Source organism: Hesperophylax consimilis, chromosome 28 (assembly GCF_061612785.1).
Source record: "Hesperophylax consimilis isolate HC1 chromosome 28, BYU_Hcon_1.0, whole genome shotgun sequence".
Lineage (NCBI taxonomy): Eukaryota > Metazoa > Arthropoda > Insecta > Trichoptera > Limnephilidae > Hesperophylax > Hesperophylax consimilis.
The window spans coordinates 4024930-4044435 of NC_142863.1; the positions used below are offsets into that span (position 1 = coordinate 4024930).

At 36.6% G+C, this 19506-nt stretch overlaps 2 protein-coding genes across 2 annotated transcripts in view; one reads left to right on the top strand and one right to left on the bottom strand.

The window, feature by feature from the left end:
- The window catches only part of LOC149410040 (uncharacterized), a 229895-nt gene that overhangs the window by 92307 nt on the left and 118082 nt on the right, over nt 1-19506 (bottom strand). The window lies entirely within an intron of this gene.
- LOC149410043 (trypsin-1-like) lies at nt 815-6380 on the top strand. Its single transcript, XM_089648694.1, has 4 exons — nt 815-886; nt 2990-3167; nt 4383-4632; nt 5980-6380. The coding sequence occupies exons 1-4, from the start codon at nt 841-843 to the stop codon at nt 6304-6306; spliced, it is 801 nt and encodes a 266-aa protein (XP_089504820.1). The 5' UTR covers nt 815-840; the 3' UTR covers nt 6307-6380.

A 19506-nucleotide genomic window follows, 5' to 3' on the forward strand; every position in this document is an offset into this window, starting at 1 on the left:
CTTGGAGCATTCTCAAGTGAATGAGTTTTTATAGTTGCGAAATATGTTCACGAGAGATGAAAAGTGTGATGATATTGGAAGAAGGGCGAATGTATGAAACTCAACCAATCAAGGACTAAACGCGGTTGACGCTATTAAGGTTGTCTAGCAGTCCACAATGGAGTGCTGATTCCGACACTGAAGAACAACTGATAAGAGGAAGGGTGGAAATAGACTGAAAGCTGTAGAAATGAGATCCTTGAGATGTATGTGTGCTAAAACCATGTATGACCATGTTGCAAATATGGATATTTAACAAATTTTCTTATATAATAAAATTGGTGGTCGAAGATCAAATCTCTCGACTAGCAAGCTGGTGGTCGCAGATTCAAGTCTTGGCGAGCGCAAGACAATTATATTTTATTAATTTGAGTTATTTCGCAAATTACTCATTAAAAATATTTTTCAGTACATTTGAGTAAAAGGCGAAAGATTTATTCGTTGTTGAAGGGAAACGATGTGTGAATGTGGTGCGGTGCAAACCACCGAACATGTGGTCAACTAATGCCCGCTCCATTTATTCCCCGGCGGGATTGATGAGTTTAATTAATTAAGTTGTGTGGCTGAACGTCAAAGATAAATCAACGCAAGATATGGCCATTTTTACATCATAATAATTCACACATTGTCCTCTAATCAGCGCCAAAAACAATACTGGTGGGAAAACCAGAAATCACTTATATAATATCCGACTTATCATAGAAAACCTTGCAATCTTATCAACATATATATTTTTTAAATAATGATTAATAGTTTCATATAAAAGGGACAATATTTGATAAAAGCAAATCAAAACGTAAAATGTTCCGATTTGTGTTCGTTGCCGCGTGCCTCGCCTTGACTCAGGGTAAGACAAACCTTATATTAAAACATTCATTGAATATTCAATATTTCATTTAAGGCGATGCAATACGTAGTAATGCAAAATCATGTGTTTTTGGTTTGAAAATTTGGTCGCCTAGAAATGTTTCAGATGCTTTAATTAAATACTGCGAGTAGAATACATCTTGGCCTTTGAAATAATCGAGTATTTTTTAGATAAATCTTTTTATAAGCCCAGAAAAAAATCATGTAAAGGCCTATGAAAACTGCTTGAAAGTTCAAAATCTTCTACTTACGAACCCATTTTCGGTTATGTTTTTATTGTATAATGTGGCAAATTGTGTGCAAAAAAACAAATAAAATCCAGACTGCTTTCCAGAACCACCAAGGTATTAGTGTACAAAACACTAATTAGACCAGTGCTTAAGTACGCAGCCGAGACGTGGGTTCTAACTAAGAAGAATGAGCGAGCACTGGATGTTTTTGAAAGGAAAATTTTGAGGCGCATCTTCGGACCGGTTCTAGAAAATGGATTTTGGCGCAGACGTTATAACAATGAGCTCTATACTCTGTTGAAGGAGCTAAACGTCACAAAGTTCATAAAACTAGGAAGACTTCGGTGGCTAGGTCATGTGGAGAGAATGACCGAGCATCAAGAACCAAAGTCCCTGCTGAGCTCAAGACCGATAGGGAGAAGGAGCCTGGGAAGGCCAAGGTTAAGATGGAGCGACAACGTCCTCAAAGATTTGTCTGCCTTGGAGCTTCGAAACTGGAGAGAGCTGGCGCGGGACCGAGATGAGTGGAGGAAGTCTCTTGAGGAGGCCAAGCAAGACCCACCAGGGGTTGTAGAGCCAAAATTGATGATGATGATGATGAATGTGGCAAATTAAGTTATTTATAAAATGATCGAAAAAAAATTTAAATATTTTTATCTGAACATCCACAAAATAAAATAAAAGGCACTTTTTGGCAATGTTTTTTTCTTGCATAAATCAAAACAAGCGGATTTGTTAAGCGGGAATTGAAACCTTATCGCCATCTACGTAAGGGGTGTTATTGATAGCGGCTTGATTTAAAATATTACACGACGTAGTGCATCGCCATAAACAGAGTTTATAGTAAAATCTTGAATATAAACGTGTAAAGGTGCGTGTACACGAAACGCGAACCGTACCACGAATTACGGGAAAGGATCGAATCAACTGCAAGAGGCGTTTCGCGCCATTTGCGGTTGCTTCCTTTCTTTCCAATAAGTTGCGGTTCAGTTCGGCAGTTCAGCTCGCAGATGTATACGTAGCATTACACTGTATTAAAATCTTGTTCGTTTATCATCTACAAGTAAAATGCATTTTCATCCGTATTTTTTAAATTCTGCGCTTCTATCGCTTGCGAACGCATGGTTATACCGAAATCAATTGGCTTATCATAAAATAAAATGATTTTTATAAAATATCTAGCTGATCCTTAGGAGATATACATATACTGTCGTGGATTTTTCTGTAGGCCTTTTTAAGATATACAATTCCGTACTACATTATTTTGATGTATCTCATAAGGTGTAGCCAGCGTTAGCAATGTAAGCGCCCGAAAATATATTTTTTACGAGTTATTTACAAAAACATCGACTTTTATCTACTTTCTATAAATATAATATGCATGTATTATATACATAAACCTTCCGGAAGAAATTCTCTAAATGCTAGGGAAAACCCTATCAAAATCCGTTGTGTAGTTTAGAAGAACTAAGCGCACAAACAAATTCAAAATCATCGAAATTTTATTAATATTTTTTATAAACAGTAGTACTTTTATTCTATGTTCTGAGTTTTTGCTTATAATTTTGCTTTAATGATATAAGAAAATAACATGAATGGCAGAAGAAGTCGGGGATGCCTGAGGAAGACATTGAACGATCAAGTGAACCAGATAATTAAGACGGGCAATGTCAAGAGTCACAGATTAGCAGAAGAATAGAGAAGATGAATGAATTGGAATGAAGCAAGGAGTGTGTGCCAAGACCGATTCCATCCTCCCTGCATACCCCTGCGGTGAAAATGTGTAATGGTTTTATTTGCAACTTTTTTTTTTTTAAGTTTGAAATCTAAAAAATATTTGTGTGTCTCTTCAGCCTCCACCTTCCCCGTCCCGTCTCTGGATGGGAGGATTGTAGGAGGTACCGCCATCCCTATCTCGGAGGCTCCCTGGAGCGCGTCCCTCCTCCTCACTGGCAGCAGCCTCTTCCACACCTGCGGGGGCAGCATCATCTCCCCCACCGTCATCCTGACTGCGGCCCACTGCCTGGTCGGGTAAGCGACAACTTCATCTAACCTAACCCTAAACTAATACCTTACTGACCAACACACCATTGCTAAGTCTTATGCTAAGTTAGCTGATGTTTTTAATATGCCTCTATTGAAGTATAAAGCTGTACTAATTAAATATTTTAGCAATGCATATTTTAACGGGGTCACTGCATAATGATCTTTTTTTTTGTCTTGTTGACAAACTTATATTTTTTTCTTCATTATTTATCTATCATGTATGTGAATGGCACATGGGCAGATAATTCTGAATAAATAAATAACCATAGCACAGGAAAAAAAGAATAAATTAATAATCTGAATAAATAAATAAACACGCCTACACTAACTACAAAAACATAAAATCTACTGTTGGGTGCCGACGCAAATGGCTTCTTCAAAGGCTGTTTCTATGTGTTCCACACTCGTTCTGATGGCTATACCAGTTCCCAGCGAGAGTTCGTACGTATTTCATCAACTGTTATCCTCTTCCTTCTCACAAGCCTTCTCTGAAAACGAAAAACAGGGAAGAAACTAGAACGATGACGCATATATAGAGGGGCATTTAAAGTTTTTTAATGTGTAAATATGGACGCGATTACCTTGTTTGAAGTAAGGGATTTCATCCTGTATCATGAGTAACCAAATAAAATAGATGGTTACGCCATTACGCATTACACATTAATTTAGACACACATCTCATGCACACATATGTACATACATGCGACCACTGTACTGAGATAATATTGTTGTTCCTTGTCCTACCCTCCTCTATTCCGCACCTTTTTCGCTGCACATGTGCAATCAGTCGCTCATAATAATCCGCACTGTTGAAAAATATTTATGAACTGCTTTACCTACATACATTTTACATCCGCGAAAGTTTCGTGCAAAACCGCTTTGTGTTCAGTGCCACCGCTGTGATACCTGAGGAGGATACACAGGAAGAAAACGAGTGCCATTTTCCTAATGTTGAGTCCTTCTTTATCAAACCTAGATCCTTTTTCTAGACCTTCCAATGTCTTTGCATGCATGATTGGTAGTATGAAATAATGTATGCATACTTAAATCAATAGTAACTCAAAATAAAGCCGATTCATTCGATGGTTTAGCATCTAAAGTGAAATAATAGGCTAGGTTAGGTTTGCTGTTGTATTCTATTTCTTAAATGTTATATTTTGTCGTGGAACCTATCATGATACTAGCATACTCCATTTACAGAAAGCGCCCAATCGACCTGACAATCCGCGTCGGCTCCGCCCTCAACAACGACGGTGGCCAGCTGATCGTCCCCTCCCAGCTCATCGTCCATGAGGAGTACGACGAAGACATCATCACCAACGACATCGGCCTCATCATTCTGGAGGAAGAGATCACCATCGAGTCCGCCTCACCCGTAACACTGCCCGCCCAGGACCAGACCGTTGAAGATGGTGCCGTGGCTATCAACAGTGGATGGGGAAGACTTTTCGTACGTATTGTTATTATATCTTATTTTAAAGCCATCTGTTTTGTAACCCTAGGAACACTAAACTGTTAACTGTCGAGTCTGCTACCCTAGTAACCTCTGCCCACCCAGAATGAGACCGTTGAAGACCATTATGTGGCAATCAACAGAGGATGGAAAACACTTTTCGTACGTATTGTTGCCATTTCTAATAAAATCATAATAATGACCGTATCTTTGGAGGAACTGGATTTCTTTAAGAACTTTACCCACCTCGCCAAATACCGACCGGGCAGGACCGACATTCATGCATTAATTTAGTACATTAACTGCTGTAACCCTTGAAGCCAATTCCGCAATTTAACGTGTAATATTTTCTCATAACAAAACATGGTGAAAGAATATTGTATGAGGCATTCCGATAAGATACAACAAGTAGTTAAGTTACCTTACGTGGTACTATCACACTTTTAAGTTCAATATATATATTTTGTTGTATTGTAATATTTGTAAACAGTGACAGGGAATATGTCATCCCTCTTCCTGTGTCATTTGTGGGTATGGGTGCATAAACGAGGAGATTTATATATACGATTTATATTTATATTATACATATAAATATTGATACCGATTTCCATTCTCTTTTAATATTTTTATTTTAGTGTGAAAATTAAATTTTAATTTCTAATCTTTATTTTTAGTTTAAATTTATCTTTATTTTAATGTTGTTTTTTGTTTAAATGTATAAATTCGTATATTTTAAAATGGGGGCCTCAGCACGGGTAAATAACCCAGTGAGGCCAACATTACTGAATTAAGATATGAAATACTGTAAAATAATGTATCAATAAAAAAAAATAAAAAATAAATAAAAAAAATAAAATCTTTTCTATCGGTGAGCGGCCTACCAATATGCGCTTTTAGAATTGTATTTTTTGTGATTACAAGTAAAAATATTCTCACTCGGTATTAAATATATTAAGTAAGGGATTCTTCAATAATTTCTTGGTTCATTCAAGACTACGAGAAGTTAATTATCGTAGATATTGCAATTAAAATCATACTGGACAAACGTCCGGTCTGTTTGAATATATAAGTTATTCTGCTGGAGCAAAGAAATACAAATGAGCTCCCGGCCTATCGATCGGTTAACCTTCGGGTGAAGTCGGAACCATTCGGGACCCGACAGTGCAAGCACCGCCAGCTATGACTAATTCTCAAAACGCCTAAATATTTTTTTTAAAAAAGAAGCTCAGCGCACATGGTTTATTCCCTTATCCCTGATTGACAAAGCCATTCATTTGTATGTAATTCTTGATTCCAAATAAGCATAGTTAGCCTGTAATCAACACGAATTCATTGTCATTTCAGGAGACTGGAAATTCCCCCGTAGCGCTGCAGGCCGTCGAGATCAACATCGTGAACCAGGAGGTCTGCAGACAGAAGAACGCCTTCGTCAACATCGTTACCTCAACGATGATCTGCGCCGGAGTCGACGGGGGCGGCAAGGGCTCTTGCAACGGGGACTCCGGGGGCCCGCTGCTGGTGGATGGCACTCAGGTTGGATTATACTCTTGGAGCAACGGCTGCGTCAGGCCCGACTTCCCTACCGTCTACACCAGGGTGGCCAGCTTTATTGACTGGATCGAACAAACTCTCAACGGAATCCTCACCACAGTGTCACCTACTCAAACCTAGCTTACACATAGCATAAAACAAACACAATATTATAATAAATAAATAAATGGAAATAAAAAGCTTCTCAACGATAAGTGCTTTTCTTCTTTACCAGTTCCCATAACCAGGGGGCATGACATGTCGTTTCTCATTTAACCTTTTCTGTACCAAACTAAAAAAATAAAAAATAATAATTAAAGACCCACTTCAATATTTCGATTTGAGACGAGGGCGGCAAGGGTTTTTTAAAAATTGAAATTTTTCTTTTTCTTCGATTAGTTCAACCAAATTTCAACAAATACAAACTAACATTGACCAGTGTACATACAAAACATAAATGAGATAAACAAAAAACATGTCACATATAAAATTAGGATACGGATGGAAGAACAAAAAAGGCGATTTAAAAAAATATATATCTTAAAAGAATAAAACATTGCGTACATATTATATGGAACATTACCGTACCTCGTAATTAGATACATATTGTCTAATTTTCTGTATTACCGCCTTTATTATAATTTTTATTGTATTTTTATTTTATTTCTTGATATTTCATTTAATTTCGCTTAATTTTAATACATTTCATTTTATTTACACACATATATTGTTTCTCATAAAAATGTAAAATTAGGGTCTCAGCCCGGGTAAGCAGTAAGCCCATAGTGAGGCTCACATTACCAAATAATGGTTGGTAAAAAAAAATTATGGTAGTCGGCATCTCTTTATTATATCCATCTATTATATCTAATACAGTCTATCCATCTATTCTATCCGTCTATTATTATTACATTTATTCTATCTATCTATTCAATCTGTCTATATTATTACACTAAAGTCTGCCGTACACACAAGCTCCACGTACAGCTACAAACAGAAGTGCTGCCATCTAGTTTATGCATTAATAAGTTACTTTTGAAGGTTGCAACAGATTTGACCTGTTAAAATAAATTCATATGAAAGTTTTCTTGCAACTAGTATAATTATTTAGATTTACGGATTCCCACACATGCTAACCTGCAACTGTCGCCGCATCTCTACAATTCATGAGCCTAACCTAAACTAAACTACCCATAAGATCGACAACCCTTGAGAAATTAACTTAACCTAACCTATTAGACCGATTTCGTCGATTTCGGCGTCGATTTCCCTCACACAAGTCGTGGGTTCAATCCTGTACTATCTGAGACCTCCATCGTCATGTAGGAGAAATTCAAATACTATTTAATTATTGAAGACAATATTAGCGTTTTTCAGACGAAACACTGAAAAGAAAGGGCGCATCTAGGACTTCAACGCAGGACCTTCGCTTTGCATGGGCCCCGTTTTACCAAATGAACTAATCCAACCCTATTTTAAACTGTATAATACTTTGAGTAAGAACTACCATTGCCTTAACGCATATTTTAATTATCCGCTATCTTTATGTCCGATCGCAAGATTCATCTCGAACTAAATGCAATCTAGATAGTTTTTTGGATAAATATATCCTATTTTTATTTTAATATGCGACATCTATTGACTTTTTTGCAAGTCTAGGACGATTTTTTTTATTATTTGATGAGTAAAACCTTAAATTGTAATATTTAATTATTCAAAACAATATTAACGATTCTCAAACACGAACCTGATTTTTTTTATTTTATTTATTATTTATTGAGCTAGTTTATACAACATTTGAATATAAACAAGATAATATTTCATTTTGTAACTTTAAATATTTTTACAATAAACATAAAATTTCTTTTTAAATACATTCATTCTTCAGACTTTCAGGCATTTCATCATACATCTTTAGTCCTTTGTACATTAGGCAGTTCTGTGATTTTGATTTATTCATGTGGCAATCTAATTTCTATTTACATTTCTGGTTTCGTAATAATAATTATGAACATCTCTATTAAAAATAATTTCATCCTTAAAATATTTTGGCATTTGGTTCTTGACTTTATGCACAAAAATTAACACATTAAATAACATCATATTTTTTATTGGAATCCAATTTAGCTGCTCTCTTATTTGATTAATGCTTGCGTATTTGCCTTTTCCCAGTATACATCTCATAGCTCTATTCTGTATAACATTTAGTTTGTTCAAATTTTCTTCATTGACCAAATATAACATAGCAGAGAAATAATCTAAATGTGGAGCAAATATAGTTTTATAAATGAGCTCTGTAGTGTTTCCATTCAGTTTATTTCTTTCTTTCTAATAGTTCAATCAGTAAAATATACGGTCGCTTTTAGGACTTGAACCCCATCTAATATTGTTTATTGTTATTTGTAACCTGTAAAAATAACAGAAAACTTTAAATACAGATTTTATGTCACCTTTCCGATGTAACATTGAGTTTGCTAATCTCAAGGCTTATTAGCCCAGCGCCAAGAAATTAAAGCAAGTCAACCAACAGTCAGTAATGATAGCAAAATGATGATTATTTAACGAGCATTACGAACGACGATGCTGGTTTAATGACCGCTGGAGTAGATTCTCGATCTATATAATATAATAACATGTAATCCACAAGCGTACTCGAGTCAAGTAGATTGCGATCTGTCTGATATACCATGCACAATGCACAATGCACACGACAGACGGGACTACTCATTATCTTATAGATTGAGATTATATACATATATTATTGTATCTCGTTGTGTGACATGCAGGTTTTAAATGGGTCACGTACGAATTAGACACTCACAGCCTTACTGATAAAAACTTCTGAATAAAGGTTGTACAAGCACTGTTTTGAGTTCGTACTAATATATTTTTCTTAAATAGTGCTGTGAATTAGTGGGAACGATCTGGCAACACAGATTTTGCCGGACTTACGCATGCGCGTGTGCATCCACAATAAGTCCAAAATGTCAAAAAAAAAATAATTATTCTCTGGGAGTTGTAAGCAATTTTTTTTTCTTTTAGTGTATGAATGAAATAAAACGTGTAGTGACACTTTTCTTGCAGATTCCGTGAATAAAAGGAATGTGTGTTTTTTTTTTATTTTTTATATTTTGTGTTATATGTCAGATGTTTTTTTTCAATCGTTTCACGTTTGAAATTAACATATCCCAATTCACAAATATTAATTTATATTTCAAATACAAAATCTAAAATTATTTTATTTAGTTTCTAAAATGGTATTTGATTTTACGACACCTTTAAAAAGAAGAAATATACTATGGCACATTTAAAATACCTTTGAAATATTCCGAAATTCGATGAGAAATTTCCATTGCTTCAAGTTTATACAACAAAAAAACCACCCTCTTCCGCTGTATAAACAATGTGTATAACTTTTTATATCTGTTAAATACCAGTTTAGTCCGTTTGAAAGATTTTTACATGAACCTTGTTTATCAATTGCATTAAATTTACACCACGTTTATTAGTAAGGCTGTCATTGTATAATTAATTATTATTATCGGAGAAATGTGAAGTATTGAAAATCTACATTATTGCTTCAATTTATATAAAAAAAATCTAAGGTCTAAACAGTCCCCTAAAGAGATGAACCGATGTACCCAAAGTAAGCTATCCTCTGGAGTTGCTCGTCCTAATTTCCTGGTATTTCTTTCGTCTGTCATTCTAAGTACACGTCATAGCCACCACATCTGCGACTCTACGAAGATTATCAAGCATTTTCTATATTTGTGCAGTATCAAATAATGTTCGAGAACATAACAATGTATTGTAACGCTTGGTTTCGTGTGATGAAATGGCTGTCAGTTGTGTTATGTTCTACCCTGAGTATGCTAGCTTACGAAACGTATCCTCAAGGCTATTTGTTCTCTCCACAATATTTTCCAACTGCCAAGGACTCCAGCTTGTACCTTTGTTAAATTCATTCCGGTATGACAAGATTGTATAACATAATATGATTTAAAATAATTCGCCCTTACATTATTTAAAGATTAAAATGTATTTTTTAATTGGTATGTCTGATTGGTAAGCTCCAAAACGATTTTTTTCCAAATGTTTCTGGCTTTCACTTTTCAAGGGTGCTCTAAGCCATCATTAGGTGAATTTATATGTTATATTAATTTTATTTAAATGGGCATAATTATACGGAAGATTGGAGACGAGTTCAGACTTAGAAGAGATGAAATGTTGCACGGAGGGGAGGCAATTTTAGATATGGTTTGATAGAAGACAGGATATTTATTTAGAAAGGGGGACACCAAAAAATACGCAATCTAAAGTTCCAGAAAGTATAATCTGACGATTTAAGACCTTTAAAGGCGAAGCTTAATGCCAAATCACTATTTTGATTAATCTTTATAACGAATTGGTGTACATTATGAATACAAAAAATATGCTTTAGATAAATTGAAGGTTTTCATATCGCTTCGCTTGAGTAGAATACAAATAAATTTATAAATTACTCAATAAAAAATATAATAGCAAACTACTAAAAAAAATATTTTTTCAATAGAAATGTATGAACGCATAAAGGAAACAACTTTAAAAAATACAGTATTATAGCTAAGATTATCTGTGACAGTTTCACCTGATTAAATTTATTGCTTTCTTATAAAATTATTTACAAAATAAATAAAACCATTTTTTTTGCTTGAAATCGAACGTTTCTAGACTCCGTTTGTCAAGCGATTTTAATGCATATTACCTACGATATAAGGTATACCAAGAATATACACATTTTTGGCTTGTAGCTTCCTCTTAAAGGTGAGAAGGGACGGAACAATGTTCAATTGACATTTGATTAAGTGAGTAAATTTCTTTTCTGGAAAATGTGGGAATTGTTGAAACTACAGTTTTGATGGGATAGTCCTTTGTACTGAGGCATAGCAGGCTCCCTTGGATCTTTGAGGAGAAGAGATTTCAGAGTGGGTTAGTTAAAAACAAATGTATTATTTAAATGATTCAATAATGATACTCGCAGCATTACGTACTAACAATGCAAATAAAAGGAACGTATCAAAATCTTTCCATTCTACAATGATTGTTTTGATTTGCATTGGAATTTAAGATAATAACATTGGTATAACCAGGTCGTGTATGAATTCCTGATCGAATGAAGCCGTGATACGAATGCGTAATGTGCAAGATCCCATTTGAATAATATTGGAATCATTTCATCATACAATCCATGTAGAAGAACAATAACATAACAATCTTTATGGTGCAATTGCGAGGACATAACCTATAAACTGTGCCCATTTTTGTAAGGACCACTAATAAGACTAGGGCTATCGTTTTTAAATGGAATGGCGTTTAAGTTTTAATGTTGATTACATTGCATTGACAATGTTGTAAGAGTTGCCAATTAGTTAACTAATAAATAAATAATCGATAAGTAGACACCATGAGAAATAGAAAATCTATTAGGAATTTAAAATCAATAAATCACGGGATATTATTTTTTTAAATAAAATTAAGATAATTTTCTGTTAAAATATTGGTTCCATGATAAATCAACACAATGACAATTCAACACACTTTTAAAAAGTCATTAGAAACGATGCAAAAAAAAAATTAAACCTAACCTAACCTACTTAACCCAGTTAATAAAGTTTTTGTTTCATCACTTTCCATGACTATATCTATATAACTTTTTAAAGATGTGATGAATTATCATTTTTTGATGATTTATCCGGTCACCAAAATATTATGCAGGGTGTCCGGGGGTAAAGTGCGCTAAGTACGGGGGGGGGGTGATTCGACATCATTTTAGAAGCAAAGTTTTTTCGAAATTTCAATGAAAAAATATTTTTGCATTATAAAATAATAATCCTTTTTGCCCGAAGTTAGCTCACTTTGCCCCCGGACTCCATGTATTACAGGTACTTTATCGCTTGTCTGAATTTTTCACACAATCAGTTCTAATTTTGGAAATGACACTTAAATTCGAAGCAAATCCGAATTCTAGAGAGTTCATTGAACCAGAGTTACAGACAGACACACAACCGAAATTAGTATTTATGATATTATTTTAGCATTAATATATTGTGTACTACCGTTCAGAGGGAAAACATGGACTCCCAAAAACATTGTCACGAAAATGGCCAATGACCATCATACTAATAAATTCTTTTCTAAGGTCTTCGCTTCGAAAATGTGTCTAATGGAGTCCTTGAGACGTCAGCAGACATTTATTTATTTATTGGATGATTTATATAGCGCCGCTTTTGTGAGATATCACCTCAGGGGCGCTTTACAGTTAATGCAGATATTACAAAAAAATATAAATATTACAAATTGAAATTGAAATTAAGTTAAATAAAATGAAGTACAGAAACAGGTGACACGAAGATGGAGAATCTGCTGCAAGATCCTATGTGGTGAGGAAACTGGACCAGCTGCTGCAGCGAGAAAGTGCACCGCGTCCACCAACAGTGCCAGCACGAGGTTCGTCATCCGTCCAGGTATGTGTCTGCTGCTAATAGAGCGCTGACACAATGTCCTCTCATGGATTCCAGACCTTGGCAGCACCGCTGTGACATTCGACGAAGGTAGAGGATGGAGACTCTGCAGCAAGAATCCTAAGTGGTGAGGAAACTGGACCAGCTGCTGCAGCGAGAAAGTGCACCGCGTCCACCAACAGTGCCAGCACGAGGTTCGTCATCCGTCCAGGTATGTGTCTGCTGCTAATAGAGCGCTGACACAATGTCCTCTCATGGATTCCAGACCTTGGCAGCACCGCTGTGACATTCGACGAAGGTAGAGGATGGAGACTCTGCAGCAAGAATCCTAAGTGGTGAGGAAACTGGACCAGCTGCTGCAGCGAGAAAGTGCACCGCGTCCACCAACAGTGCCAGCACGAGGTTCGTCATCCGTCCAGGTATGTGTCTGCTGCTAATAGAGCGCTGACACAATGTCCTCTCATGGATTCCAGACCTTGGCAGCACCGCTGTGACATTCGACGAAGGTAGAGGATGGAGACTCTGCAGCAAGAATCCTAAGTGGTGAGGAAACTGGACCAGCTGCTGCAGCGAGAAAGTGCACCGCGTCCACCAACAGTGCCAGCACGAGGTTCGTCATCCGTCCAGGTATGTGTCTGCTGCTAATAGAGCGCTGACACAATGTCCTCTCATGGATTCCAGACCTTGGCAGCACCGCTGTGACATTCGACGAAGGTAGAGGATGGAGACTCTGCAGCAAGAATCCTAAGTGGTGAGGAAACTGGACCAGCTGCTGCAGCGAGAAAGTGCACCGCGTCCACCAACAGTGCCAGCACGAGGTTCGTCATCCGTCCAGGTATGTGTCTGCTGCTAATAGAGCGCTGACACAATGTCCTCTCATGGATTCCAGACCTTGGCAGCACCGCTGTGACATTCGACGAAGGTAGAGGATGGAGACTCTGCAGCAAGAATCCTAAGTGGTGAGGAAACTGGACCAGCTGCTGCAGCGAGAAAGTGCACCGCGTCCACCAACAGTGCCAGCACGAGGTTCGTCATCCGTCCAGGTATGTGTCTGCTGCTAATAGAGCGCTGACACAATGTCCTCTCATGGATTCCAGACCTTGGCAGCACCGCTGTGACATTCGACGAAGGTAGAGGATGAAGACTCTGCAGCAAGAATCCTAAGTGGTGAGGAAACTGGACCAGCTGCTGCAGCGAGAAAGTGCACCGCGTCCACCAACAGTGCCAGCACGAGGTTCGTCATCCGTCCAGGTATGTGTCTGCTGCTAATAGAGCGCTGACACAATGTCCTCTCATGGATTCCAGACCTTGGCAGCACCGCTGTGACATTCGACGAAGGTAGAGGATGGAGACTCTGCAGCAAGAATCCTAAGTGGTGAGGAAACTGGACCAGCTGCTGCAGCGAGAAAGTGCACCGCGTCCACCAACAGTGCCAGCACGAGGTTCGTCATCCGTCCAGGTATGTGTCTGCTGCTAATAGAGCGCTGACACAATGTCCTCTCATGGATTCCAGACCTTGGCAGCACCGCTGTGACATTCGACGAAGGTAGAGGATGGAGACTCTGCAGCAAGAATCCTAAGTGGTGAGGAAACTGGACCAGCTGCTGCAGCGAGAAAGTGCACCGCGTCCACCAACAGTGCCAGCACGAGGTTCGTCATCCGTCCAGGTATGTGTCTGCTGCTAATAGAGCGCTGACACAATGTCCTCTCATGGATTCCAGACCTTGGCTCACCGCTGTGACATTCGACGAAGGTAGAGGATGGAGACTCTGCAGCAAGAATCCTAGGTGGTGAGGAAACTGGACCAGCTGCTGCAGCGAAAGAGTGCACCGTGCCCACCAACAGTGCCAGCACGAGGTTCGTCATCCGTCCAGGTATGTGTCTGCTGCTAATAGAGCGCTGACACAATATCCTCAAATAGATAACAAACCTTGGCCGCACAGCTGTGACGTTCGGCAAGTCCATCTCCTTGTACACTTGTTCCTGGTGATTATGTTAGTGGTGCATTGTCATAATAAATTACACTGGGCACTTGTTAGGGCTTCCAAGAATTCCATTGAAAACATCTGGCGTACCTACAGTTACCGATTCTCGTCCCAAATTCAACTTCATCGAATTTAGACATCTGTCCATGCATGTCCAGCAGGCCCAGCCTCTGGAGTTGCTTCACCGAATATTTTATTTTTTATTTATTTATTTATTTGTTAAGACATACACAGTACAATAAGATTCAGTAAGATATTTTTAGTTATTACATAGTTGTAGTTGCGGAAGTCTTCCCTCTAGAGAGTCGATCTTATATTATCCTTAGCCTCTTCTATGAAGTGTGGCAAAATGTACAGTATTCCTTATGTGCACTGTCACTTAATGTGAAAACAAATTGAATTCAATTTTCATAACCTCAAGAGTCTGGCTAAAGTTTGGGCCAAAATGCCCAACAATTAGCAACTTCCCACGTATCTTTCTAAAAACGCTTAAAATACGTAATTAGTAGTAACGGAATTTAATTGATCTTTCTTAAGAGGACTTACTGCAAGACTGTTTTCCTAGAAAACTTAAATTTGGATTTGAGACCAAAATACCCAATCAAAATGAAAAATTATTTTTGAATCAAAGATACAGCATGTGCGGATATGTCCTACTTTATTTATTTGTGTTTTGAATGAATATACAGGGTTTTCCAATAAGAGGTGTTATTTTGATATTCAATAGTAAAAGATCAATGGTTTCGTTGCTTGTGTGGCACGTAGCGCCGTCTTGTTGAAAGTAAACGTTGTCTAGATCAATACCATCCTATTCCGGCTATAAAAAATCATTAATTCCCCAATTAATATTCAAAATAATACCTCTTATTGGAAAACACTTTATTTAAACAGAATTACTCAAGATTACTTCTTTAATAATCAAAATTAACTGAAACAAAATAAAATTCTTTAAGAGTAAGCTACAAGCCAAAAATGTGTATATTCTTGGTATACCTTACATTGTAGGTAATAGGCATTAAAATCGCTCGACAAATGGAGTCTAGAAACGTTCGATTTCAAGCACAAAACTGGTTTTTATTTATTTTGTAAATACTTTTATAAGAAAGAATAGAAGTTAATCAAGGGAAACTGTCACAGATAATCTTAGCTATAATACTGTATTTTTTAAAAGTTGTTTCCTTTACGCGTTCATACATTCCTATAAAAAAAAATTTTTTGTAGTTTACATTTATATTTGTATTCTACTCAAGCGAAAACGATAGGAAAACCTTCAATTTATCTAAAGAATATATTTTTGTATTCATAATGAACATTAATTCGTTATAAAGATTAGTCAAAATAGTGATTAAGCATTAAGCTTCGCCTATATATCATAATTTAAAATACAAACAAATAAAGCAGCACTTATACGTACTAGATATTTGATATACCTTTTAATTAATAATAATATTATTCGATTTGATTGGGTATTTTGGACTCAAATACAAAATTTAAAGTTTTATATGAAAAATTCCGCGCAGCCGTTCCTCTTATTCGCAATTTGTTTATTCCACTCCTTTACTTAGGACCGGTATCTGCATCCACTAGCAATCTAATCTCTGGTTTAATAGAAGTATTAACTGTTACTTTGGGACCAACGGTTTAACTGTTATTTGTACTGTACCATTACCAGTTAAACCATTTCTAAGTTAGTGCTGACACGACCACGTTTCTTTTGGAGTTCATTTCAATTGACCTTAACGATCAAAATGCCAATAATATAAATTATAAACCGAAAGAAATATGTATTTTTGTTAGGTTAGCACAAATCAGATCTCTAAGGCGTATGTTTTGTAAAACTATGCAAGACGTAATGAGTATGATAAAAGAAGGTTTGAACACATGAAGAGCGAATGAACGAAGGAAAGAGAATGTTAGAAGAAGTCATAGACGTCCGAGGAAGATATGAAATGATCAAGTGAACCATCATTTAAAATTTGAGAGGTGGGTATGGGTTCCGCAGTCCCGGTAACCATTTATTGGATAACTGACAACTTTAGATCACCCCAAGTGGTTAGCTAATCTTGGTGGCTTAGGTCAATGGAGTGAGGCTTGTCTAGGTGGCGGATACGTTTACCCACCTACGCGTGGCACCGGATCGGCAGACTGGTTGAGGGGGGGACCTTTTGAACTGAGGTGGACACCCAGATTCCTACCCACCCCTCATACCTTTTTCCTTCTATTCTTTCCTACTCCTTAAATGACCCTATAAACATCATCCCTAACGACGATATATGCCCTCAGGGAAATTTTTGCCACAGAGCCAAAATCAAAATCACCTGTTGTGTTCCCACAAACAGTTATCCAACTAGTCGTGAAATGAGGTTTTAGAGAATAAGTTCTTTATATATATTTTTTATTACAAGATAATACATTACAAAATGATAACAAAGTAATAATGTATTATTCCCAATGAGTTTATAAAACTCATTTCGGGAAAGACAACATTAGAAAGGACAAGGCAAATAAATAAAATACATTAAAATAAATAAACGCAGATGTTATTATGGAGTTCCAGAGAAAGATTGTGTTAGTCATTATTGTCATTAAGGAAATAGCTTTTAAGAGCTTTTGTCAATGTTTTTTTGTTCGTTTCCGGAAGTTTTAAATTACTAGGTAATGCGTTATATTGTTTATGTGCAATGTATTGTAAGGAGTTAATTCCAAATTTGGTCGTGTAAGTAGATGACGATAAATGTATTTGATTTTGAAATTAAATCAGGGATTTATTCAATACTTCGCGTATTACAAGAGTGACTTCGATGGTCGACCTAACTAGGAGCTGGCTAAATGAGATCTGCAAACACCATGTTTGTCTGGAAGCAGCCTAACTGGCCCTGGCGACTACTGGCCACTAGCTGCCATCTTGTGAACTTCCAAGCAAGCTCTTTGCACTGCCCTCTATGAGTGCAACTGTGAAGCTCTTAGCTAATTCACTTCCCAATAATCACCCAATTCCAGTAAATACCATTTCATTTCGTTTAGTCTACAAGTAAATCTGAAGCTTAAAATTCGTAAGCAGTTTTAGATGCAACATTCGGTAATGCAATTATTCAGTGACAGTTTCTCCTGAATCACATTAATTCCCAGAAGTGAACACATACTCACTCTGCAGTAAGGCAGTGAAAGCGACAGTGTCTTCTCGTTGCAGTAAGGTATATCCATGTGCAGAGTGCAACAGGTATAATATATACAGTATCCAGCAAATGTTATCTTTTACCTACCAACTTTTCTCAACATGACACAACGCGGTTAAACAATGGAACCCTTTCTTTTGTCACCGTTCTTGTAGTAGATAGCGAATGCATAATACGTATGTGTATAATAGACTTACGGGCTGTGGGAACGTTGGAGAGTTTTGCCACGAGTCTTTCTGCGTAATAACGTAATAATTATTATCACACATACTAATTTCCGTTGTCTGTGAGTGCGTTTATTATTTCTACAATTTTAATGAAATCAAATTGGTTAGAAATTTTCAAAATTTAAAATGATAGAAGAATTTAGACGAGCGATAAAGTAGGTACCTACCCATTAAAATAAAAAAAATATTTTTAAATCTTATGTCTTTTTGCAATATGTATTTCTTTTGATTTAATGTTTGACAGATTTCGTAATTTAAATAATCTCGTGAAAAGTGTATTTAATAGTAACAATTTCATCCTCAGTTCATTTTTTTCGTGTGGCGAATGTGTTTACAATGTTTAGAGTTCGTGTTGTGAAAATATAAGAAATCTTCTAGAAATCAGCAGGACTCAAAAGAAACCAACATCATCACCAGGTAAAGGCTTCAAAGGAGAGGAAAGAGGAAAGCCTCTCTCCTCGTATTTCATTGTGATAATTACACGATCGATTGAACTTCTCTTTGCATTTACATTCAGTCCATTTTAAATCCCAATCGGGCATCAAACAGGGTCTATTACGACGCACGTGAACCGCATTTGTGAAGTAGCCCTATTTTGAGTTGATTGGGTCGGGTCGGGACGGGTCGCGGCGGGTCAGAACGGGTCGGGGCGGGTCGGGACGGGTCAGGACGGGCTTTACATTTAAACAAATAAAACATTAGGAAGAAGAATCTGAAGTAGTTTGTTACGCAAATATTTACAAACGCACAGAAGTGCGCACACCTTCTGAAGAATAATTCAATGGATCCATTGTTCCTAGTGAGAAATAGCTCCGTATTGATAGTCGGCAAATCTTTGTTACATATTCAACTAATAAAACATAAGGCTTATTACGACAGCCATTACGATTACGAGTCCATTGTGCATTGTGCGTTGTATCACTGAGAAACGAGGATATTATCGAACTAGTGAGATATTTAACAACATTACATATTCTCTCCCCTCAGATGTTAGTAGGAACTATGACAATATTTATCAGTGTGAAATTCCATTCTACAAAAAGTTCGTATGTACTCCAATAGACATATTTTTATTTGGCAAACCTGAATTGAATTGTATTTTATTCTCCAACTATTTTTTCTAAATTATGCATTGGCAACCCTGCTAAAAAAGATCAGTTCATCGGAAAACGTGTTCCAAATATAAATAACCTTGTAATTAAACAATAATGTATCCGAAAATTCTACCTAATTATTCATGGTTTTATTATTATCTTTGTAAGTTTGTTTTAAACAGCAAATTAATTAAACGTACTTCAATTAAGCAAAAGTTAATAAAGAAATATAAATAAAATGACTAAGTTTGATAAACAAATAACGGAAGCATTAATTTTTTGATTAATAATCCAGCTGATTATTTTAATCGAAAGTTTAATTAAATGAAGTAAATAATGATTAATACAACACAATGAAT

Bases quoted from the DNA above. Each gene is read 5' to 3' on its own strand.
- LOC149410043 (XM_089648694.1), top strand. From the start codon at position 841: ATGTTCCGATTTGTGTTCGTTGCCGCGTGCCTCGCCTTGACTCAGG. The intron at 3,168-4,382 runs GTAAGCGACAAC...CTCCATTTACAG, and splicing joins GCGGCCCACTGCCTGGTCGG to AAAGCGCCCAATCGACCTGA. The intron at 4,633-5,979 runs GTACGTATTGTT...TTGTCATTTCAG, and splicing joins GTGGATGGGGAAGACTTTTC to GAGACTGGAAATTCCCCCGT.